This window comes from Chlamydotis macqueenii, chromosome 1 (genome assembly GCF_036417535.1).
Source record: "Chlamydotis macqueenii isolate bChlMac1 chromosome 1, bChlMac1.mat, whole genome shotgun sequence".
Classification (NCBI taxonomy): Eukaryota; Metazoa; Chordata; class Aves; order Otidiformes; family Otididae; genus Chlamydotis; species Chlamydotis macqueenii.
The window spans coordinates 64,821,797-64,847,618 of record NC_141556.1 but is presented as its reverse complement, the minus strand read 5'-3'; the positions used below and the strand labels follow the sequence as shown (position 1 = coordinate 64,847,618).

Below are 25,822 nucleotides of genomic sequence, written 5' to 3'. Positions count from 1 at the left end.
AGGAAGAAATTTTTTACAATGAGGGTGAGGGAACACTGGAACAGGTTGCCCAGAGAGGTGGTAGATGACCTGGAAACATTCAAGGCCAGGTTGGATGGGGCTCTGAGCAACCTGATCTAGTCAAAGATGTCCCTGCTCCTTGCAGGGAGGTTGGACTAGATGGCCTTTAAAGGTCCCTTCCAATCCAAACCATTCATGATTCTATGATTCTGTGTTGGGCAACTTGTAGGACAGAAGACCCAGCTACCCTATGACTTTCTTACTACTCAGACATTAACCTCTGTCCTGGATAAATCCACTTCTTGCTGTTCCCCATGTCACCTAGACTTCTGTCTCCTGCTTCTATGTATACAAAAGCAGTGCTAATGACTCATGTTACACTCCATGTTTTAGGTTTTTTTCCCTAAGTGTACAAGGCAGCTTTGCTGGCTGGAGCTACTGGGGTAAGTTTCCAGCTGGTCTCCTGGTCTAGGTGGCAGTTACATGTACTCAGTATTTTGGAAACTAATAGCAGCATTCTACATTCTGTACATTATGAAAAAAAATGTGGCCTGCATAAACATTACATAAAGCAGTTGTCTCCAGTGCATTCTCCACCTGTGCCAGATAGCAAATGGACTCTGCAGGACATCATTAACAAAAACAGTTGATAAAGAAATAAAGTAGGCTGAAAACATCAGCTGTATTTCTCATCACCATGTCACTTTGTTTCTTTATAGCTCACTCTTGGAGAGAAATGGAAAAAAAAGCTGTGCCAAATGGTGTGTGTAAACACAATGCCTCTTGCAGAGCATCCTGCCTCTGGGATGCTGCAGTTGGGTAAACGAACATCCAGGATTAGGTCAAACCCAGGCACTCCCCAAAGGGTCAAGAGTTGTTATGGGGGAAGCTGTGTGAAGCAGGGCTCAGGGTTCTTCCAGACCAGCTTTTTGGAAATGCAACTAGTATTAGCTCTTCATCCCAAGCATAAACACAGGCTGAGCAAGAATGGATTAAGAGCAGCCCTGAGGAGAAGGACTTGGGAGTGCTGCTGGACAACAAGCTCAACATGAGCCGTCAACTTGCACTTGCAGCCCAGAAAGCCAACCACATCCTACATCAAAAGAAGCATGGCCAGCTGGTCAAGGGAGGTGATTCTGCCCCTCTGTTCCACTCTCACGAGACCCCACCTGGAGTACTGTGTCCAGCTCTGGAGTCCTCAGCATAAGAAGGACATGGACCTGTTGGAGTGAGTCCAGAGGAGCATCACGAAGATGATCAGAGGGCTGGAGCACCTCTCCTATGAGGACAGGCAGAGAGAATTGAGGCTGTTCAGCCTGGAGATAGAAGGCTCTGGAGAGGCCTCACAGCAGCCTTCCAGTACCTAAAGGGGGCCTACAAGAAAGAAGGGGAGAAACTTGTGATAGGACAAGGTGTAACGGTTTTAAACTAAAAGAGGGTAGATTTAGACTAGATAAAAGGAAAAAAATTTTTACGAGGGTGGTGGAACAGGTTGCCCAGGGACATGGTAGATGCCCCATCCCTGGAAACATTCAAGACCAGGCTGGATGGGACTCTGAGCAACCTGATCTGGTTGAAGATGTCCCTGCTCTTTGCAGGGGGGTTGGACTAGATGACCTTTAAAGGTCCCTTCCAACCCAAACGATTCTATGATTCTATGATTCATTCAGGGGTTATGTTTTTCAGTTGCATGGAAAAAAGTCCAAATTTTCTTCTAAAATTTTTCAACATGCAAGCAGGTAAAAAGGAATATAGAAGATTTTGATTTAAAGAAGTCACACAAAGAAAGCCAGTGAGTAGAGAAAAGCCTTTCATCCCATGACTGTTGAATATGTTTCATGAACAGTCTCTTCTGACAAGGTGAAGACTAGAAAGCAAGTAGCTTGAAGAGGCATAATGTGCTATAACAGAGAGCAAAGTATCTGAGCAGAGACATCTCACCAAAGAATGTCGAGTTAAACTCTCTAAGCTCTTCGTATGCTATGAGCTTGGCATGCTTAAGTCTTGTTGGATACTTACACGGATAAATGATGCTAGGGAACCAGAGTTTATTTCAGCTTTTCATTCCAAACCAAAAGACACCTGCAATCTGTTCACCTCCCCATTAAAATTTTGTGATGCAGAGCTGTTAACTGTTTTGAGTAGAAGTCTGGCTAATTTTATGAGTGCTGTTTTGCAAGTCTACCTGGCAGCCTATGAAAACAAATTTCTTAGGAAAAGATGCTTTCTCTGGCAGGAGGCCAGGGTGTGCACTACAAACACTAGATCCATGTAGGAAGAAAACATATCCTGTCATCTCTACAAGTTGCCAGGCAAAACCTCCTCAAAACCACAGACCAAACTTGAAAGTTTAATTTTCTTTTGGCTCATTTTCTTTGTGCGCTTCACCGTGAATCTGTCACCTTTCTCATCCAGTGTGTATTAAAAATTTCTCATTTTGTCCTTTCCTCACATAATTCAAGCTGACTTTCTAGTGTAGATAGTGGTTACCGTTTTTGTCGATGGGGTGGAATGACTGCAAATGACCAACCACATCTACAAATTCTCCAACTCTGTTACCACAATGTGCCTGAGGTTCAATGTCTTTTTTGCAAATAGAAAGCTGTGACTTCTAGGAATGTCAGTTTAATACTTCCAAAATTACATGCTGGTTGGCAATATAAAAATTCAGATGCTTACACACACAATTGTTTCTTTTACCATGGATATGGATAAAGTGTCTCTTCAGGTCTATAGACACCTCTGTCTTCTGCTGTACACATTTCTGGTGGGAATTTCTATGTGTTTTCTTTTTCCTATCCCTTTTTCCATCTCCCGTCTTCCTGAAAATCTGGATTGTCTAGTCCTGTCAAGAGACCTGCAGGACTTGTTGATTTCACAGGTCAGAGAACAGGCCAGTTTTGCACAGCCGAGAAGAAGGAGGCTCAAATTCAGATATCTGACAGGAATGTAAGCGAAAGCCAAAATGGATTACATTTTTCTTGCACTGTGTGCAAAAATATTAGCACCAAGACAAGTGTGGCAGGAATACAAGAGATTGCAGTAATGTTATATAGGGTATAAAGTATAGGAAGCTTGCTAACAGCCTTGATTTGTTGTTGTTACTTTGCAGATTAAGTCCCTCGCTGGGGGAGGGTTACCTTATAGAGGTACCTTTATTTAGTGTGCTAGTCATCAGGCATGTGACCTCTCAGGAAAGTAGCTCTGAAAGCCAGTGACCATGTTACTATGGTGCTCCAGGTGCATTCTCTACAGTTCAGATTGTGATGACAAAATTGCTTGAATAAATCTGTGTATATAATTTGGTTTCCACTTTCCTGCTCACATGTGCACAAAGTAATCACTATGCCTACCACTTCTGCTACTGTCTTTAAGGATGCAGCCTGTTCCTTTTCTTTTCCTCAGTTCTCTCCCATCACAGTTTGGAGGCCTCAGCTATGCTTACTAACAAATTTCTCCCATCACTGACTGAAACAGATCGACTTACATATGCTGAAAATCGATTGGTTTTTCCAAAACACGTTGCTGTGATGGAAGATATGTTTGCTTTATGATTTCTCATTTCCTTTTGGCTTAACCTCTCCATCTCACCTCTCATGTTTTATATTTCAATGAGGCATTTGCTTGCAGAATCTCCATTTCACAGTTTCTGGAAGGTGTCATCTGATTTCACTCAGAAAATCTCTCCACAGGTGAAGGTGGTGTATTAGAAAAGCAAAAGCTGCACCAGCAGATATTATAGGAGTGCATGAGAATTAGTGATAGCAGGACTAGTAATTCACACCGGAGAACAGAAACATTCCAAAGTGAGATGCCTTTAAAGGCATGAGGGGAAAAAAATGAAGGATATGCTATCAGAAGATCTGCGAAATGCACAGACCTCCTCACTTCTCCCAACAGATCACATGCTTTAGATACTACTGGTTTAGGTGGCCTGCTCTTGTCCCAGTCAGCCCTGATTGCCACATCCAATACCGCATCATGCTCAATCAACTGACTAGAGAGCTTTAAACTTGTCTGTTGGAAAGGTGTTCAGCTTCTTAACTACCACATCTCAGAATTTCAAGCACTTTTTGCACTAGTTGGCAATGATCCTGGCAGACAAACTGCCCGATTCTCTCTAGCTCAGTTCACAAATATCTGCAAATAAAAAGGTTGGAGAAGTTCATGATGGAAATGGGCAGTTTGGTATCTTCAGTTGCACCTGATCTATAAAAAACACGTCTGTTCTGATTTCCAGGTTTTGGCTTAGATCGTCAAAGGTATTTTAGATAATTCAGAAAAAAATAAATACAGTGACTATAACCCTCACATCATCAGCAGAAGAAGTTAGATCTAGGAAACAGTAAACCCAGAAGTTTTAAGTTCGTGGCTACTCAGGACTCTATATTAAGGGTCCAGTTCACCTGGAGTAGTTCCTTCTTAAGGTCCCAGACTGCATATTTCCTCTTGGTTTGCTCTGTGTCTCCAGAAGAGTCCAGCCAGCAGGCAACACCATTCTTGGGGACACAGGGAGAGTTAAGGCTCTTTGGACATAGTCCTGGGTGATTTAACACACCTGGGCCTGGGTCCCTTAATTCAGTACATGCTTTAGCTCCAATAGCTGTATGCTCAGTCCTGGGAAGCAGTACTTTTCACCATCCAGCCTACTGTATCCGCTACAGAAAAGAAGATTGGGGGTTTTTTTTATTAGCCTATATTGCTAAAACCATACTCAAAAACTTAAATTTAAAAGCAAGTTCAGGTTTTCTTTTCAAAGATTACATGGTTGGGCTTCAAGGTGAAACCAGCACCGTGTCAGGAACTACATTGCAAATTCAGCACCCCAACCCATCAGCTCTAACTCATGTGCTTAATTCTGTTTCTCTGAGGCTCCCTGACAGGGGCTGGCCCCCAGGATCAACAGCACAGCCTGCCAGCCACAGCCTCAGGCCTCCTTTCTTTGACGTTCACACCTCCCACCTGGCACTGAAAGCACAGATCTAAATATGTGATTTTTTTTTTTTTTTTTGTCCTGGCAGAGGCTCCTGCGTGCCAGGTATTTGGCTTAGAGCTCTTGTCACTGCAGCTGCTGATACGGATGCAGGGGTAAGAGCATCAGGCTGGCAAGAGCTCGCCTGTGCCAAAGAGAAAGCAAGTGAGGAACTGGGATGTGAATAAGAGGGTCCTATGGGTACTATGATAATTTTTTTTAAGTTTCTGTAGCTCTTTTCAAGTGAAGAATTTGGAGAGATTTTTTTGGCCAGATCAGCTTTTCACAGAGAAAAGTAGTTAAGATACCAGTTTTAGGTCTCTCAGGAGATGCTGAACGCCTTGTGGGATGAAGCCCTAAATCTGTCAATGGGCAGTGCTAGATAAGGAGTGGTCCTGCAGAGCTATTCCCAAAACATCCCCATTCTCGCTCTGTGGCCCCTTCCTGCGCTCGCTTGTTTCCAGGAATTACTGGCCTGCTGTTGAGAAATGCGGCTTCGCTCTGGTTCCCAGCGCGGCCATGAAAGAAGCCAGGGCATCCGCATCCACATGGGCATTCATCCGGGGAGAGGAGCTTCCCCTCGCACCTGCTGCGTGGCACAAAGGATCTGGAGCCTAGCGGGGGGCACAGCCCCTCGCCCGGCCTCCCTCCCTCCTTCCCTCAGCTGAGACAAACAAGCGAACAAAAGTGAGGAGTTTCCCCTCTGCCTCAATACCGGTGTCAGGGCCAAGGAGGAGGCAGCAAGCTCTTCTCTTTCACCCCTCTCCTGCTCTCCCGTCCTGCTCGGGACCATGTTATTTGGGCAAGCCTCCCTCCCCTCTGACAAGAAAGATTTGCGCTGGGACTTCAGATCCAATCACTCGCTGCCACAACCCATGGCCTTAGCTCACTTGCCTTTTACTTTTTTTGGCCTCTGTCACCGCAGCTGTTAAGACCCCTTACTTTTAAAATACCTAAATACCTTTGAAGTGCTGGCCTTCAGTGTTGCAGCTTGGTATCTTAATGGGAGGGCAAACTACGAGGCAAAACTCAGGTCAACCTAATACACTTCATTTCCCTAAGCTCCTTCCACAGCTAGCGAGGAGAGAGGCCCTTCGTGACACCTTTCAGATTTGCTAAATTAGCCCTCTACTCTGAATCGCCTTCTGAATAGACTTGTCATGCTCCATTGACTACAGAGGGATCCTAAGGACAACCTCTGAGATTAACCTTCCACCTCACACACGGGGATGTGTGTACTTAGTATTGACAAACTGAATAAAAGTTTTTTAATCAAAGTTGTTAACTAAGAGTTTATTACTAAACTACAGTCACAATAATGGCTGTTAAATTGTAGTTGTCTTTGCTACTAATGGCAACAGCAAATAAAGTATATTTCCGAGTTTAGAGTGTTTTTCATCTCCCTTGACAAAATCCATCTAGTGCACAGACCCGTAGCATAAACGCTGCAAAGCAGGAAGGTGGCTGCCTTTTCTATTCTTTTTTTCTTCCTCTAAGAATTTGTCGTTCTGCCTTTATCATGCCACTTTATTGTGACCCTTACCTTAAGGTAAGCACTTATGCTTTTTAGTACACCCTGCACTGAAAGAAAATTTACTGGTCTTTTTCTTCCCATGCTAGTAGATAGAGCAGTGGCTTATTTAGGGAACTTTCCTGATAAGACAGCAAGTAGCAGTGATGATACACAGGCCCAGTTCAAATCCAACTACTTACAAAATGGTCTTTATCACAGGGAGCGTATGTTTTGTTTTTGTGACACTCAGTTGTGCAGGCGGTTTGATGGACCCCTGTCACCAAAGGAAGACAACAGCAAAGAGAACAAACGTTGTACTTCACTCCCAGCTAAGGATAAATGGAGAACTGGTCATGCTACTCTTTGCATTGGGAAGTGTCCTGCTGAATCAGTAGGACCATGTGCAGCACATAAAGCACAGCATTCGTGTAAGTTGTTACAGGACTGAGATATTATATATTTTAGGATCTTTATACATTACATTATGAGTTTCAAGACATTTCTTCAGGCTGAAAATGGGCCACTTCACATTCAGAATATATCCAAAATCAGGTCCTGAAATCAACAAATATATTTTTTAGTATATCTTGGTAGAAGACAAGAGAAGAAATCTCTGGCTTTTCTTGCCGCCAATTCCATCAAGTGCCTAGGTAATCCTATTTTTGGGACCGGACTCCTCAGCACCTCAGTCTGGGCCCTTTTCTATATCTTCCTCTGACACATGTATCTAGTTTTTTATGTTGATCTTTACATTAGGGATCCTATTCCCACCTTCCAAAATCACCTCTCCTCCTCAACATTTCTTCACAAAACTCCAAGGCCCACAGAAGTTTGGAGACTATTTACAGAAGGTTTTCCATGCAATTGCAGACATCTCAGACACAAGTAATCACTTACTCCCCAGGTTCTGGGTCAGCAGAAAATGGCCTAAGCCCAAAAAAAGAGTGGAAGAAAGGAAGAAAGTAAGCAAGCAAGGAAGAAAGAAAAAGAGAGGGAGAAAGTCGAATAGGGATAATATTGCCCTCTGTTACATCTCTTTGGCCACTACCACCACCATAAATGCTTTGAGAAGAAAGTGGAAGTCAGTCGATTCTTTCAGCTGGAGATTCACTTTGTATCAAGCACATCCCTGGACAGCCACATCATCATGACTGAGGCCCACTGTGCACCCTGGAGCAACACCAACTGCACTTGACCTAGGCTGAGTATCTAGGCCCCATGACCATCTGTACTGCTATATAATGAAAAATAGAAATACAAAAATTAATGCAATAAAAAAGCTACAGTTTTTCAGACAAAGGAAGAAAGAATATAATTATTTGGGTGCAGAACTCTTATTACGAGCACTAAGTTTTTGAAGTTGTATAGCAGGGTAGAAAAAAAACCTAAGAGCCTGTATTTCAAAATGCAATAGCATGCAAGTTAATTATCATTGTTATGAAAAACTATTTTCCTTTCCTCCAACCCCAGCATACTACATTTTTCTATTACCCTGCCTCCAGTACCTCCAGTAACAAACACTTAGCAACTGCTAAATAGCTATAAAATAACTGGAAAATGTATCATTTTATATATATATATATAAAATTTATTATTATTATGGTTTGGTTTTGGTTTTTTTTTTTAAAGGACTCTTTCTTGTGTTCTGGTCTTGAAAGGCTTTATCTACCAATCAGGACAAAAAATTGTTACTGACCTTTTCAGATCCAAGCTCTCATCTTTTGCTCCTGAAGTAGAAATGGAGGGAAGTAGCAAATTAAAAGGACTACAGTGTAAACGAGAAAGCAGAGACTGAATAAATACAAATAAAAAATATTCTTTACTAATGGAGACAAAAAAGACATTCTGTATGTGTGTGTGTGTGCACACGCGTGACTGCTTCATCTCGAACATGAAGAGTTGATTGTGCAAATTCTCTGTGTGTGTGGATTTGTTACTATCATACATTTCAGTATTAATTACAATTCTACCCTGTGTAAGGCCAGAGGGATGATGAAGTACAAACAGGTTTTTAATTGCAGCTGTATAAGTGCACAGGTTGCACTTGGGTCTTACAGTTGTCAAAGTGGCCTCCACACTGCTAGTGGTTACTTTTGTGCGGACATCTTGTCCCACTCACCCATGACTGGCGCTCCTCCTTGCATCCATAGACCCACTTAATGAAACTCCACTCCCAGAAGTCTGGAGTGGTAGCAGAACTTGGGTCTCTTCTGCATGACGTCCTCTCCATTCATACACTCCATATATAAGAGAAAGGGGGCTATGTAAAGGCAGAGATGGCCTTCTCATACCCTATTCCATGAAAACAACCCACCAGAAAAGAGCTGATCTAAAAGCTCTTTGCCAGGCTTGTTTATAGCTTAGTCAGCATTTGGGGACAGATGTGAGAAGGACGGGAGAAATCAGCAACCTGTGTTCCCTGCATGATGGAGCTCTGGGAAGCTAAACATAACTAGCAACAATCCCCAAGCAGCTCAGGCTTACTGACAAGATCAAATATCTCCCATGGAAGACCAAGGGCATCTTAAAACTCTCTCATTTCTCAGTAACCTAAAAATGTACTAACTGCTAAGTGGCATAGTAAAAAGGAATTATTTTTTTTCTTTTGTAATTAAACAACAGCCAGTACTTGGTCTCCTTTCCAATGATAGGATTTAGGTTGCTGAGTTCATTAGTGGTCTAAAGAAGGCCCTGTCGGTTTTCATGCCTTATAATACTTCACTTTTTTCCAAACAATTTCAGAAGCCTGTACAAATCCCCTAGTCTTGTAAACAGTGTGAAGCATCTCCCTCTTTCGGCAGTGAGTGATGGAATGGCTTGTACGGAGTAATTAATTATCCTAACATTTTAACTAATAGTTGGACAAAGAAGCAAAATCAGGAAAAGTATTGCAAAAGAAAAAAGTCAATGAAAGAACCAAAAGAAAGGAGAAGAAATTAACATACAATGAGTATTACCTGAATTTCTCCATAATTCTGTTTAGTCCATTAATGTAATTTAACTTCTTTGCTCTACTCTTGAGGCTTAATCATCTCTCACCGAACACACACACTTATTAAAGTCTCTGTTAAAGTAAAACAGCTGAACGTGACAGGACTGGGAATAAGGCTTTCCCACTGCTTAGCTGATACAGTAATTTTTAAAAAAAATAATCAAACTCTTCATCTATAACACATTATTGTGTCAATATTATAGAGGTTGAAATAACTGTATACTGAAACAAGCTGCTTTACAGAAATGGTAAGTGTCAGGAATTTGGGCCAGACAGACTTCAGTATGCACAAACCTGTTTCTGCTGTTTTCTGCTAGAATCATTTTCTGGCAGATTTCTTTCTACAGAAGAAAACTTTTTCTGAATTTACAAAGAAATGTTTTTCTGTGACAAGCAACACCTATAGCTGATGGGAAATTAGCATAATAAAGAAAAAGCATTAAGAATACTTTGAGTTAATTTAAGAAACTTAAGAAGCCCCCTACAGTTTCCACAACCAAATGAGAACACCACACTTCTGTGTATTAGTTTATTTAATTCTTTATCGCCACTAAGAGCAAGTAAATTATGTTGATACAATTGGTAAACATATACATTTGCTAGAGCCTCCCACAATCCCACAGAGCTAAGGGAAACATTAAGGGATGTTACAGGATTAATGCTTTCATTCTACAATATGGATATATGGCTTTCATACAAGTTTAAAAAAATCAAAATGGTAACACACTGCTAGCTTACAAAATCAATATACAAACTGAAAAATAAAAGGAAAAGGAACAGGAAAAAGAGAGTAACCCATGAAAAGATACCATATAGCACTGGTTTAATAGATATATACAGAATTAGAAATCCACTGAACACAATATTCAGGCTTTATTTTGTTATTTCAACTTTCATTCCTTCTTTCTGTTTAACACCCAAACTGCAAGTACTAAGATTATTTCTGTTTTGCTTTGTTTTTTCCATATTTTTTTCCCATTTTCCTTACTTTTTATTGGCAGAGAAAAAGCCTTTTTCTGCCTGGGTTTCTATGTTCACACCTAACTGAAGCAGTTCGTTCACTTTGAAGCTTTGAACCAAGGCCTTCCATGTACTTGGTGTGACAGAAGAGAACATCACTCTGATACTAAGTTCCATTGGCCGTTTCACTGGCATGTGTTTTGCATCTTCCTTGGACACAGCTATCCTTAAACTGATATGCTGGTGAGTGGGAAGACACCTAGCTCTTCATCCTATATCCTACTTTTGTATTCTCGTGTAAGTAACAACACAGGACAAAAAGCTCTTTCACTTCTACTTTAGCTTGAAAACATGGCAGCACTAGTTGTGAGACATGTTTTGACTTGTGGATGCACTTTTTACTAGAGCTTTGCTTCCCTATATATGGATATATATATGCAGTATGTATGCAAGTATATTTAGAAAGCTGCTGTGTCTGATGTTGACATCCTCAGGAGGTGGTTTCTAGCTCCAAGCTGCAGCAGTATTGGCCTGCCTCTGCTTCAGGTCCCCTCAGCAACTACAACACACTCTGGATTATCAGAGCCATTTCCTTCAGCTGTAAAAATCTCGATGAACTACATAATTATAATACAGGAAGTGTAATGAATGACCTAATGAGAAAAGTTAAATGATGTCTTGTTGCCAGGTAGATTAGGGTGAGGGAATTCAAACAGTGTAATTAATTGAATGAAATTGTCTATGGGTAAGACAGTCCTACAGAGACTATCCGTTTTCCTAGCTTTACATCACAGAATTCAGGGCTAAAGTTTTTGTACAGTCTTTAACTTTGAATGACCTTCTGAAATGGGAATACTTGGAAGCCTCTGTTTTATCTCAACAGCAAATCCACACATTGGACACATGCTTTCAGTTTTGTTGTGGGATATGTTTGTTATTGTGGTTGTTTTTAAGAAAGGAATAAGAAATGTAGGTACCGCTTTTTCATAGGCAGCCCACTGAAAGCTGAGATATTTAAAGGCTGGGAGATACCTACTGATTTTTTAGCCATCTGGGACCCCGAGACACTACACATTTAGATGGTACCTGCAGAAAGGGCAAAAGGATCGCACAGCCCCACCAATGAGATAATGATAGTTGACTATAGTTGAATTCCCATGTTTTTCTGGAAATATCTAATTTCTTCTCAGGTCAGAGTGATGAGGCCCCAAGGTAGAGTGCCATTTTTTAAGAGCAGTAGAAAGGGAACATTAGGAAAATGATTAGACTTCAGCATTGTTTAGTTTTGGTCCAAAAGCACACAGTTTTCTGCTGCTGTGAACAAGACTACCTAGACCTTTTCCAAATACAAACACTTACGGGGTGGAAGAGGCTCTGTCCATGCTCTGCTTTGCTCAAGCAAGTCTTCCACTATCCCGGAAGTTCTATGTGCCGTGTCTCTTCCCTTTAATTTGACGGTCAAAGAGGACACATGGGGAAAGGACGCAGCTTCTTGCCACTGTTTATCTAGCTAAGGTGTTCTTCTGTTTGAGGGCAGACAAACTTTCATCATTGTCTTTTATTTTTGATCAAATGTGCTACATTTCCATCCCTGAGGAAGCCTCGCTCAGGTTGAGCTATAACAAAGGTTTCACCAGCAAGCCACCCTCCCAATAAATCCAGGTAATCTCTTTGCTCATTCTCATATTTCCTTGTTCATTGTCATCTTCTGATTAACATGTTGCTACTGTATCTTTTAGTCTTAGAAGGACATAATGAGAGGTATCTGATGGAAGGGGCTTGCTGGGTCTGTTTTGCAACAATACAGCAAGAAATGGAGACTATAGCCTCAAGCACAAGGAAGGATCAACAATATCCACAGAAGTTTGACAGAGAGGTAGAGTACCTTAGCAGAATTGACAGAAAACCTACAAATACTATCAAAATGAGGGATGAGTGAGGGAAGGCAGACAACGGATATAATCTGTCCCCACAAAGGAGAGAACACAGTCAGAAGTCAACTGAAAATGCTGTCTTAGAGTTTTAAAGGACTGAATATGAGATACTTACCCCCAGTGATGTACTGCTTCCCTTTCCTGTAAGAATTTGGGAGACGTGAAAGACTACTGTGTCATGTTAAAATAGTGTACCTTACCAATATTTTGCTTTAGAATAGTGGCAGGTTTACACTGTTGTTGCAGTTCCTAGACTAAGGGAAAGTCAGGTTGGCTTTTGTCCCATCCTCATCATTGACATTAGACTAAGGAAACTCAGATAAAGTTTATGTTAAGGGATTTCATTAAACAAATGGGAATGCTACCCAATGTTTATCTTCAGACATTCCCTGCTAGCAGTATGGTTAGTTTCAGGGGTTTTATAGGCCTGTTTCCATAAACAGTCTCGATATGTATTCACTTCCCCTTAGTAATGCTCCGTTGTTTTACTTGAATTGTCCATTGCTACATGCCAAGTGGTGAATGATACACACCAAAGTTAAAGAAATACGTTGTTTTCCCATATCAACATCATCATAACTTGCACAAGAAAAGACAGATATACCTTTTGACATTGTCTCCTATTGGACACATTCTTTTGAGGTTGGAGTGGGACTTTACATCTCTGTAACCTTCTACATTTGATTAGTTTTCATTAAGGCACAAATCAAGTGAAATACATAACAAATGTGTCAGCCAGTAATCCTGCCTTTCCTACTCAAGGAGCATGCAAAAGAAGTTTATTTAAAATGCCCCTAACTTCATATCTATCTCTTCTTGACAAAGTCTCCAACAATGTCTGTTGATATGTTTGATAATTATTATTCTTTCATTTCTTCTATTTTTTCTCCTTTGAAAAACAGTACAGTCCAGAATGTCATTATGGAATTAGAAGATGAGAATCAGTAAGTTACAACTTATTATCTACCTGCACATACAACACGTTTTCCCTTCCGGGATCCTTGACCTATAGTTTTGCTCCACTTAATAGTCTGTTAAATACACCAGGCTGACAAAAAATGATTCTCTTTCAATATGGGCACTTCTGTCAGGAGACATGTCAAAGTCAGAAGAAGCCCCTGTCCTCAAACGTTGTTTTGAATCAAGATATAGACAGGCCAAATTGCTTAGAAGCGGGACTCAGACTACTTAGAAGAAGGGAAAGGACTTATACCCAGATTCCCCTAAGTTTAAACTCACTAGAATCCAGAGCCTGGATGCAGATTGATTCATCCTTAGCTGATGTTCAGCAACTTACCTCTTTCTATTCTAAGAGATCTGAGTGCTCAGAAAAAGGCTGTAATTCAGGGGATTTCCATCATCTCCCCATGCCATATTATAGCTGTAGCAAATGAAGATAGAAATCACTTCTCGAGAGGAACATTCATGAAACAAGCTTCAGTCAGTTAAACTAGCTAAGCAACACATCTATGCTAAGTCATTTTCCATTGTAACAGGATAGCACCAAGAGGGTAAAACATATTTCATCTGAAGTAGCCACCCCCACAGCACTGTCAGACAACCTTGCCCTCCCAAAGGAAGGAGGGTAGAGAATTAGAAAGTAAATAAGGAGAAATTTCAGAATGACTCAAGTGGAAACTGAGCAAGATAAGGTAGAAAGAGGTTTTGGTCAGATACTTGCCTCTTGCTTTCTGGATAATGTCACTAGTGAAGCTGCTTCTGTTAGGTACCAGGTACCTCCTTTCAGAGCTGACCTGACTGACCTATTCTGTTCAGTCTTCCTCTGTGTTCTGCCATGAATTACTTTTATCTTCTCCTTCATAGCTAGAATTTCCACAGAATGTTTTCTGATGGCTTCTTGGAAATTTTCATCATTGTTCAGAAACTATGACAGATAGAACTCCAATTACTGCCAACAATAAGATGGCAACATAGATGCAGACATATGTGACTCAGTAGTACAGAGGAATCGTTCTTCTATTTCACACCCTTTGCTATCAGGACTGCTGCACTTTCTTCTGGTCCTAACATGGTATTTGCTTGTTTGTTTGTTTTCTGTAAACTCTCTCCATGGAGGCCCTACACCACCATAGGAACCTGACTGGCCTCCTTCAAAATCTATTAGGAATGTTCCTTTAACAAGCCAGCTGGGCAGTTAATCATAAGGGCCAGAAGGTGTCAAGAGGAAACACAGGGGAATTTATGATCTTGTTACTCACAGAGGTGGAAATCAGAAGTCACATCTAAGGTTTGCTAAAAATAGTCAAACTGTTTGTTTCGGCATCATTCCCAACTCCACCAGCTCCCTATGAAACATGGACTAGATTAACCAGTATAAGACAATGGTGCAACAGTGTTTGCACTCAAAGCTGAACCACTTTAAGTGAACTGATGCAGCATTTAGACAGACAAACCTTTGGTGAGTGAAAAAGCTTCTTTCTCCCTTTCCTTTCAATCAGACCTACCAATCCATTAGTTTAAATCTGAGGCACAAGCACAGGTAGACCTGATTAGACCATGAACAAACCAAATAGCACCCAGAGCCACCCAAATAAGAGCCTTTATGATTTTGGATTTGGTCATTGCACATCCACCATATGTTGGGGACATTTTTAATGATACCACTGGCTCAAGTATGTCTAACAGCGTAGCCAAAATAACAAGGACATCAACACAGACTGCAAAATACCCCCAAGGAGTCTAGGAAATAATCGTGTGGCTAGTCTACCTTGAGCTATGTGCAGCCTTGGCTAGCTGGCTTCAGAAGGGTTTGGGAATGTCTACAGAAGGTCTTGCCTCACTGTGAGTTCAGATCAGGCATACCCTCCATGTGAGGAAAGAGGGCAAGCCCTGCAATTGTTATAAATTTTTTGCATAGAAAAGGGGAGTGATGTTAGCCTGGAAAAAGACTCTCTGCTTGTCTACAGGTTAATCCCAAGAGAGCAACGTGATTTACTTAGATGAACATACCCTGCTGCGGCTTTGCTGAAGTCAGTGGGTACCTGCGGCAGTACAAGGGAGACCAGTCCTCCTGACCAGCAGGCAAGCCTGCAGCCTACATAAAGGGCAAAGTTTATTTCTTGCTTTCGAATTTTAAGATTTAGAATTTAAAAGCAATGATTTTGAAATTAATTCAGGCACGGAAATCCCTTATGTTTCCTCTAAAAAGTCTGGTCTGATGGTTGTTTAGTTTGTTAAACAAGCCTTTACCTGGGGACAGACTAGCCCTTTGTCAGATCTTTTTTCTACTTTGTGACTTTTCTCAGGAATTACTATCATTTAAAATAGGTAAAACTGAGCAAACTGAAAATCAGCTGATTATAATTTTGCTTCCCCCTCCCCACCCCCCCCCCGTAGATCACTTTAAAAAAAAATTTAAAATCGCAGAACCACTTTTATTTTGACTGACCTTTTTCAAGGTCTTTTTGCTTATATAAAAATGGAAGAAAGCAGAAGCTACTGGTTTTATATTTCCCTTTTCCTTTACTAACAGATAAACAAAAATTAATTTTATTCCTATTGGTTTCAAGTCACACAAATTGTCCCTTTTTTTTGGTAAAAATATGAACTATCTCAGGCAGTTTCCAAACAGATTTCTTCTGTTACTTCCCACCAGACATATTATTTTTCAACCAGTTGTAACTAAAACCAACAGGAAGATTCCCCTGATACAAAAGGGAGCTTGGCCAGACAGAATCACAAGAATTTCAACTAGATTTTTGTCAAAATTATATTCTCCCTTCTGGCAAAATAAACAAAGAAAAGAAAGCATTTTTCAGCTTTTATAGATAAAACAGAGGATATTAGCATCCATCAGTGCTGATATGCTAAAAAATTGAAAGTTTTGCTATTATTCCACTTGGAAAAATCATTGCTAGAAAATCATTAAAAATTAGGACTCTTCAATTGTTGAAAGATTCCAGAATTTTTACTGCCAACATCCAAAATATGGCCAAGGATAGGAGTGCTACTGGTTTTTACCTGGAGATGGTGGCATTTTGGAATGAACATTCACCACACATCCAAAAAAATTCTATGCCTGTAAATATTCAACAAAATGCCCCCATCCTTTCTTTAAACAAATAATTTCATACAGGTATCCAGATGTAATAAGAACTTAAGAAACAAGTCCGGGTTTTTTCACATATAAGGTCCCAATCTTAAATATAATTGCAACCAGTAAGAGTCCTATGTTCACACAGGGCACCACTGTCTTCAGCGGAGCTCCACACAGGTTCAGGTTCTGCTTGCATGGAGTAATTACCAGATTGAGGCCTATGGCAAGACTTAAGAAAAAAAAATATTTTTAAAACCTCTACATTGTTCAATATACAATAGACATAATTTTCTAAATGAGTTTGGAGTCCTTTATTACAGGCCTCTAAAAATTGTTGTTAGGGTTATACATTGAAAATACTAAAGTAATAAAAAAAGGAATTTTTTTTCTGTGTTTGTTTGTTTCCTTCTATGGTACCATTAAGCTATAAATAATTTTAGGATAAAATGCCTAGGTATAAATGAAACTGTTAACTGATCGTGTTTCCTGATGTCCCTTTCTCAGATTGCCGAAGTTGGCTCCATTAATCCAGCATCTTCTCTTGTTTCTTGCCTTCCTTTTTCTTCTTCTTGGATTCTGTCAAGATAAGAATAACCACAAAAAATTAACATCAAGCAGTCACTGCAATAAATTTCATCCAGTACCGGTGAAAGTTCTTCTTGTTTTCTCTATGCACGTAAGAACTAATTTTGTTTCCTCCTTCTGAACAAGGAAAGGGAAAACAGAAGGACAAGAAGAAAAAAAAAAAAAAGGAGGGGTCAAGGCGCTAGAGAAGATGAAAAGGGGGCTGCATGCCCGGTTCAGAACCCTTCCTATCTGAGCGGCTGACCCTGTTTGGCATGCAAAGCTTTGTCTCAGGAACTTGCCTCAAAAATAAGAAAACAGCAGGCAGCTCCTGGAGAAATCGGGTCATGGCTCAGCGGAGAGCTGGACGAAAGCTTTGCACACACTACCCACACACATACCCTCCCTTACTTCCTTTCTGTTTCATTGTTAGTCTTTGGTTTTCTCTGAATATGAGAGCAACTCCAGAGTGTGGTGAGAAAGCTCACTTGTTTCTTTAGCTTCTCCACTGCCAACCCTTCCCCCTTTGTTCGGGACAAACACCTACGTACACTAGAGAGGCAACTGAAGTTTGGCCTGGAGTCATTAGAGCACGGTCTGTCCAGCCAGCTGGTACCGATAGGGTAGGGAAGGGGCTAGGGAACATCTGCTGCTCTGACTGATTTGGGGTAAATAAGGGAACAATGTGAAGGTACAAGTGAAAGTTTATATTTTATACTACCATCTCTGTTCACTTCCACTGTGCTATAGGGTACTGTGGCGTTCTGCAAGTAGATAAAATTCACAGAAGAGCCTAAAAAATGAGTATGAATTAAGGGGATTAGGTACTCTTGTATCACATGTCACCTTGTAATGGGGAAAATAACAGCTTTCACTGGGAATGTGAATAAATCCTTGTGGATACCACCAAAAAACACAGCACAACAGATACTACAGAGAGATGGAAATTGAGTTTCTGTGAAGCATCTTTCCCGGAACCAAAACAGTAAGCAAGTAGACCCATGTTTACCTTAACCCAGATTTCACTTTCCTCCTTTGAATCCTGCCTTTGTTTCTTCCTTCTCAAAAAACATCCCCCTCCCAAAAAAGAAAACCAAACAAAAAAATGCTTACCATCTGGGTAAGACAGACAGTCAAGCAATCATCAGCTCTGCTAAAACCAGCTCACTTGCATTAAAGCCAAGGGAGCTACACTGACATCTTTCAGCTATGGACAGGGACAGAGTTGCTCCAGCAGAAGGCAGACTTAGATTGTTGTTTTTCCTGTTTGTTAGTGTTTCAAAACATTTTATCTTCATCTTTTTCAACACAACAAAAATTGTTTCCAATAACCCTTTAGTCAAAGCAAAATAAAACACCTATTTCATGTTTAGTCACATAATCTGCTCTAAAATCTCTTTCCCGTAAAAATTTTAATTAACATTTAAAGGGATAATAATTTAAAACAAGAAGTAATTTAATTTAGTCTGAAAATGTGAACATGATTTTTTTTTTAAATTATTATTTTACTTTCATTTCTCCACCCTTGTATGCATGTCTGTGTTTATGTGCACACATGTGTGTATGCATGCCTGTGGCCCAGAGCCACTCACAGAATCTGGCACTATTTTCCAAATTGTCATTCTGAAATGTCATTTTTTCATTAAGTTAATAGCAAATTTGCTTTCAGTTAAAGCTTTTTTTTCCCCTATAAATTTGCTGTCTCCCCTCCTGTCCTCTTACTCACATCCCCCTCTTCCTCTAATTTCCCCTCTGTATCACTGACCCTCCTGGATTCCATATGGATTGCGATCCCTCTCACACTCTCTCTTCCCTGCCAATATTGCTTTCTCTGAAAGAAACAGCGACATTTTAACAATCAGACCAGCACTGGCATCTGTAAAATCTATTTAGACCCAGCACAAGCAGAAAGGTGCACTGCAGACTTCAACTAAATTTACTAGAAGTGAAAGAGTCGTATGAATATGGGCAGACCACTAACAAGACTCTACTGAAGAGTATGTGCAGCTCGCGATAGGGCTGAGGTCACCAGCAGGAGAAGGCTTTTTTTCTGGAGTCGTGTGATCATAGCAGGTCCCCATCCTCACTTTACTTGAGATACTAGACATTCCACTGTTTATTCGTTTGCACTTGTCCCCTGTGGGTGTACACCTGCTCCTGTTAGCAAAAGCTCCATCCTCTCTTGTGATAATCTGCGTATCACCCAAACTGCCAAACCCCTCTACCTACAAAGACAGGCCATCCTGCTTCGTGCCTCAGCAGGGTAAAACCTTCACGTGTGGGACGTAAGTCCTCTCACATTAAAGGTACTCACACCACCACAGCTTAATCTTTCAGACAGGCAAGCTGTATTGATGCAAAGCACATTTGCTCCATGAAATGACAGGCACTCCCAGAGTTGTGGCAATATAAAAAAAAAATAAAATAAAAAAAAAAAAAAGGAAAATTGCTCAAATGTTCCCCACTCCTTAGGCTCTTTTACAAATCCTACTACAGACACCAATACCCAGGTACTGACTCATGAAAATGTTGTTCATACTCTCCTGTACAAGTCTCTTCACAGTTACCCTCCACCTGTTTTGACTGTGATCAGGCTACAGGCTACAGTATATCCATGGCTAACAAAGTATAAAGTTGCTTTAAGATGTATTTTTTTCATGTTTCCTTACTACTCCTAAGTACTCCTTACTGAATGTCATTCAGGCTTTCATTGTCCTCATCTCTGTTCGCCCTGCCTACCATTTCGACTTTTATAACATGCTATGTCGTCAGCTCACACAGACACATCGGGATCCATGTCACCCTGATCACCTTGTCTGCCAACACTTCCCATCCCATGGCTGCCAGGCTTGACTGAAAGCGTCAGCATGACATGGCATCATGCTCGAAAGCCCTGACCAGTACAGGGCCAGTTACCTGAAAACGCAGCAGCCCCATGCCCCAGCACCAGCAGTAGGCATCTACCAGTTGAGAGAGGGAAACATCCCCTAGATGCACTGTCTCAAATAATCCCGTTCAGATTCCTATTCCATATAGGAAGATTATAGAAATTCAATTCAGCTTCACATAGATTGGATGCAAGACCTTTGGTTCAGCCATTTCCTCCCAGGCCTCTTAATGTAGTCCCAGCTTGCCATCAGAAATTATAGTAACCTGTCAAGCACTGAAACAGCTTTTATGATGGGGAAGCCACTATGCCGCTCTCCACGTCTCACCGGCGCTGCCAAGCAGCTTGATCTCAGCAATGCATCTCAGTATAAAGCTTTATGCAAGGTATGTAAATATGTCTGATATTTACAGTTAAACACATCAATTTAAATACATTAAATGCCTTATCAAAGGTATTTCTCTGACGGATGCCAATAGCAGGGTCAGCACTGGGTGGGCGTGTGTGCTATTGCTTGCTGTCTCTCAGCACTTGAGGCAAGCGGGCTGTGCCTGGACCAGGGTGGCTGTTCACCTGTTGCTCCAAGTGCACTGTGTGTGTTAGTGACCCAGCCAAACTGTCCCCCCTCCAGCATGGTTCAGCGCACAGCCAAGCTGAGGAAAGCAGTGGCAGGAGCTGTGCTTTTTCCACTCTGGATGGGGCTTCCTTCACCTCAAGGAAATACTCAGTTTTGCCATTCCTGTGCATCCTTGCAGCAACACAAAAGTACCAGCAGAGTGAGCTACGTATGCTCCAGAACATTAATGAGGATGACAAAACAGTCCTCAATTTTTGTGTCTGTCTCTTACAGCATACACTTTCTTCCTTCCCTCTTATCCCACAGTGAGAGGCTGCCTAGTAGTGTTCTTGCTCAGATGGAGGCCAGGATACTGGACCAGGGCACACACATCGAGCAAATTCAGAATACCTGGCAGTCCCTGCAGCGCGCAGCAACCAAGCACTGCACAGTCATCCCGCTCCCAGAGCGCTTCCAGTGAGATAAAAACACCCACATAGCGTTGTACAAACAGCCCTGCAAGAGCGAATTGTGTCGATGTGCACACATTGGATGATCTGATCATTCATCACCTGAATAACTGTAAATATTTATATGCCTAAGAATTATTCAGAGGATTAAAAGCCATGTGGTCATGGATTAGCACTGGACCCACTTCTGTGGGTCCATGATGACCGGTAACAAAAATTCCAGTGAGTATTTTACTGAGTAAATAAATCAATTTGATAAACAGAACTTTTCTCTATGCAATTTGGAACGGCAGCAGCCCTCTTTAAATAGTCATCTTTATTCTGGAGCCTTGTTCTTACTATGCAAGCGGCAAAGGAAAGTAATTATGTCGAACAGGAGCCACATACCATTTGAAGCCACTCTTAATGTATAAGGTACAAAAGGGAGGTAATTACATTTTAATGGCAGCCAAGCTTTGTAAGACAAGATTTGCAGGTATTTGTTTTCATTTGTTGAGAAGAAGGTAACAATTCACTCATGGCACTGCTGAACTGCTATATATGAAAGTCAAGCAGTGTTCCCAAAAGCAATATAAATCACTCAAAATAGCAAAAGCAAAGAATTTCAACACCAGGTGTTCAGGACACAATTTTCCCAGGAACTAGCACTGAGTACAGAGGAAGGTACGTTTTCTAGAGGGCTCTTTACCTCTCACTGGGGAAAATTTTACAAAGCATCTGGTTGCTATGGTGATACGGGGCAATGATGCCATTGGGTGCAGGGCACTTCTGAACTTTGGGGATGAAATGCCAACCCATGTGGAAGGGAGCAGTCTTGACTTTGACAAAGCCAAGGATTTTATCCCTTGGTGAAATGAAATGTCTCCCTAAAGAGCTTCGCCCTAGGAACAGAAACTGTACTATCTTGTGATTTCCATGACTGTAGAAACAAATCCCTTGATTTCTGAAATACCCTTTAAATATGGTATTTCTTCTGCTTCTACAGAAAGGGAACCTTTCATGGCCATCTAATTCATTTTCCTCCCATTCTTCTGCCTTATATAAAGTATTTATGTATTCCAAATGAGTTTAAGAAAGAAAAACTGTATTACGGTTGCAATTTTGTTCCAAAATGAATTATTCTGAAAAAGCCTCTTTAAGCAACAGGCAGTTCTACTGGATGGAAAAAAAGCAGCACTCCACTAGCTAAACAGCAGTAGAAGGCAACTCTCCAATGAATCAATGACCTTGATGTGACTTTTACTTCATTAATGTATTACAATTGATTATATCCCCTATACTTTAGCTCTGTGCTGTTTAATTACTTTCTGTAGTTGTCTGTAAGTGTTTCTCAATGTCTCCACTCATCCAGTCACTCCTCTCCAGCAGGTTTTGTTCTGCTTCTCACTTTGTTAAATTTCCATTTTGGATAGACTTGGATTTGTTCCCAGTTGAACACAAGATGGATCTAGTTCAAACCTAAAGGGTGGAGCTGCACTGTATAAGCCAGGAAGGCACACTGCAATGTGTGCTATGAATGGTGAACAGCTAGATTTATACCTGTAACAAACACTAACATACCTGACAAAGAAATGGACCAAAGAGCCACTCACGGGAAAAGTTTCACTCATTTACTTTCTCATTGGAATTGCAAGAAGAAACCGTCCACAGAGCTCTGAAACGATCTTAGAGAGTCAGAAGCCATTGCTTGAATTAGATGTTTGGATGTGAGACATAAAAAATGTTCACTTTAACATCCATACATAAAAGTCATCAGGAATTACAGGAAGGATTTTTTAAAGTGGTAATTTGTTAAAAGCAAGGATTTTCATCAGAAAGGTTTAATTCTGGTGATTTCCTTCATTCAAAAATTTGGGAGCAAAAGTTTCAAAATTGCCTACACAGACACACCACACGCATTTTCTGATTTCGCTAGATGGCCTATTTGTCCAAATAAAAAGATTAGGAAAGTTTCACCTCATTTTCTTTAAGTCTGGGTCACATGTAGATGTTAGAGCCTTAAAAGTAAGTATTCGGAAGATTGCAATGGGCAAACTTTTCAAGAGAAACCTGTTTTGCAATTGAAGACTGCCTAAGGGGTCTGGCTAACTGGAAAGTGATTTTCAGAAGTAACTCACTTTGCTCTTCTGTTTACTGCCCACTTCCCATCTGCCTCTGGTACATTTGTACTTCTGCTTCTGTAGGTTATGGACTTTCTGACTGTTCTTTGTCATGTTCTGTGCTCAGCACAAGAGGGACCCAGTCCCAGCTGGCTCTTCACCCCTCTGTCTGTGCTGTACACAAGATCCCTCTTAATGCCAGCGAGACAGGTGCAGGCACAGACTGACACGTTCAGAGTCCACTCTCTGTGTTCACATGTCTGCAGGAGACAGCTGAAAACAAAAAGTATTAACAATCCATTTGGAGGTTGGCATTTACCTGTATCCATGCAGAAGCAAAAAGATCACGCATCGAGGCAGTTTATATGTCAAACTGAGACCAGTAAACAGCTATTTGGCAGAAGGTTATTTGTGATTTGCTGTGAATGGAGATCCCATTTTATTCAGTTGATTTTGGAAAGCCAGGTACATGCATTTCTCTGTTGTGCTTTCTGCATCTGCCCTAGACATGATCTACACTCAGGGCAAAGGACACAGGCTTTGCTTTGATCCGTGCTCCACATTCTGAAAAGTTGCCTGCAAAACTTTCATAGTAAGCACAGACAGAAGAAAAGATAGAGAGATAGTGACATGGAAAATGAGATGGAGGGATAAAGAAGGGGGAAAAACGCTGAAAAGAAAGGAAGTGAAAAAGTAGAAAAGGAAAGGACAGAAAGGAAGGAACACAGCTTTCTCTCTGTTTCACTGCTGGGAACAGTAATGAGTGTAAACATTTGCTGATGGCATATCTTTTATCACAGCAAGTCCCACAGCTTCAGGCATTTTCATGGCTCAAGGGCACTTACTAATGCCAAGGAGGCTGGACTGCTCTTGCAAGCCAGGAAAGTGAGACAATGAGCATGTAACAGAACTGGCACGCAGAAGGCTATTTAAACTTTCACCCACAAAGGTCTGATTAAACCCTAAAAGAAACTTCTGCAGGCACAAGAGGGTTAAACAAGAACATTTGTCACATCCAGTTTTTCCTCTTTCGGGGCAGCACAGAAAAAAAAAATCTGAAATACAAACCAGGAGGTGAGAAAACATGGAGGTCTATGTTTCCCATGAGAATTCCCAACCTTTTATTTTCAAAAGCACCTGTAAAAGCTGCAGAACAATTGAAAAGTACTTCTTTTTTTTTTTAAAAAGCGCTTCTCTTTCTCCCTCTCCTAGAAGCATTTCCTGCACCCTGGAATCAGGGCTGTGTCGATCAGATTGATATTATGTTATGATCTGACGATGCATTCAAACTATTTATCCAAACAGCATAATTTTTCAAAGGCACAAAAGCAGTCTCCAGGAAGAATACAGTACAAAGCCTCCAAGAAACATAAGGAAATGGAAGCAGAAAAAAAAACACCTTTAAAAGACAACACACAAACTTTATTAGTTATAGGCTGCACTGACAGCTTACTAGCAGCTTGAGGCTGGTCCACCCTGTAACGATCATTGTGTTTATTTTTCTTATATGGCTTACTCTTGTTCCCACTTAAATTGAGAACAGTCTTATTTCCTCATGTTATAGCAGCAGGAGTCAAATCACAGAGAGGTGTCTCAGAGCCTAAAGTTTCCAGTGAGTTTTACTTCATCTTGAAATAAGAAGCCTTGTCCTCAGACTAGCAAAGGGCACAGGGAAACACAACCAAACGTTTAGTACCCATTTGCACCCCTCTGGACCACTGTTTTTTCCCTTGATTTTCACATTTCCCAGCTCCATAAGGCATAAATTATTCATGGCAAAACTGCCTCTCACAATGTTTATGCAGTGCTTAGTACAATGGCACCCTTTTTCAGCTGGAGCCTCTGGGCACTAATGCAATACAAATAATCATGATGATAGCAACAACAATAACAGCCAGCTATGCTGTTCCCACTGGGCATCCACTGCCAGTGTCTGCCCCGCAGAGCTCAGATCACTGTATTTCACTGCAGGCTCTCAGTTAATGCCAGAGGCTATTCTCAAATAAACCTACCTCACTCTTCAGAGCAAGAGAAAAACCTCCCAGTTTTGCCTTTCAGGTTTTTGTTTAACTATCACAGCTGTTTCCTAATATGAGAAAAGCCCTCATTTTTATATCTAATTAGTCTGGGCAGATCCTATTATTCTGCCTCCTGTAATACTAATTATTACGCTAGCTGCATGCCTGCATGACTAATGAGTTACATTAAAGATGGGGAATTCTGAAACCTACAGAGGAAGATACAGCACGACTGTGATGTCAAAACAGCAGACACCAGCATCTTTCTGACAAAACAAAATCACAGTCCTAACAAGTAATTTCTTTTTCCCCTGTGTCCCTTCCAGCTACTCTTTAGAAGCAGATGTTTTGTTGCTGCACAAAGGCAAAGTTGAGGGTGGGCACCCCAGAAAAAGTAGACTGTCCAACATGCAAAATCGAGTGGGCCACAGGTCATCCTTTTCGTCAGAGCAGCACAAAGTCTGCCTGAGCAAGGAATAGCTGCTTATCAGGTGAGCAACTCATTCAGACATCACTGTCAGCTCCTTGCAAACAGCCCATAGCCAAGTCACCCTGCCAAAGCACTGTCAGTCTGTCCTGGCAGAGCACTGCAAGGAAGATGTCCTCTCTACAGGTAAAAATCAAAGCTGCCACTGCAGTGCTTGAAAACCACGTTGTTTTCTGCTCCTGGAACCAAAGGAAGGACGGGGATATACCTGCTCATTAATAAAAGTCCAGCTCTATGTTTTGACATCAAGCTCCCTAAGAAGGCACGAGGTAAATAAGTGTCAAACTCTGTCTTAAGTCCACTAAGATTACTA

General features: G+C 41.1%; 1 protein-coding gene across 1 annotated transcript in view; it reads right to left on the bottom strand.

Annotated features, from left to right (window-relative positions):
- Nucleotides 1–9,992: 9,992 nt before the first annotated feature.
- PTN (pleiotrophin) overlaps nucleotides 9,993–25,822 on the bottom strand; it is a 78,660-nt gene continuing 62,830 nt past the window's right edge. The window contains exon 5 of the mRNA XM_086754969.1: nucleotides 9,993–17,004. Coding sequence (XP_086611095.1) covers nucleotides 16,952–17,004 — 53 coding nt within the window. The 3' untranslated portion in view covers nucleotides 9,993–16,951. The remainder of the gene's footprint in view (nucleotides 17,005–25,822) is intronic.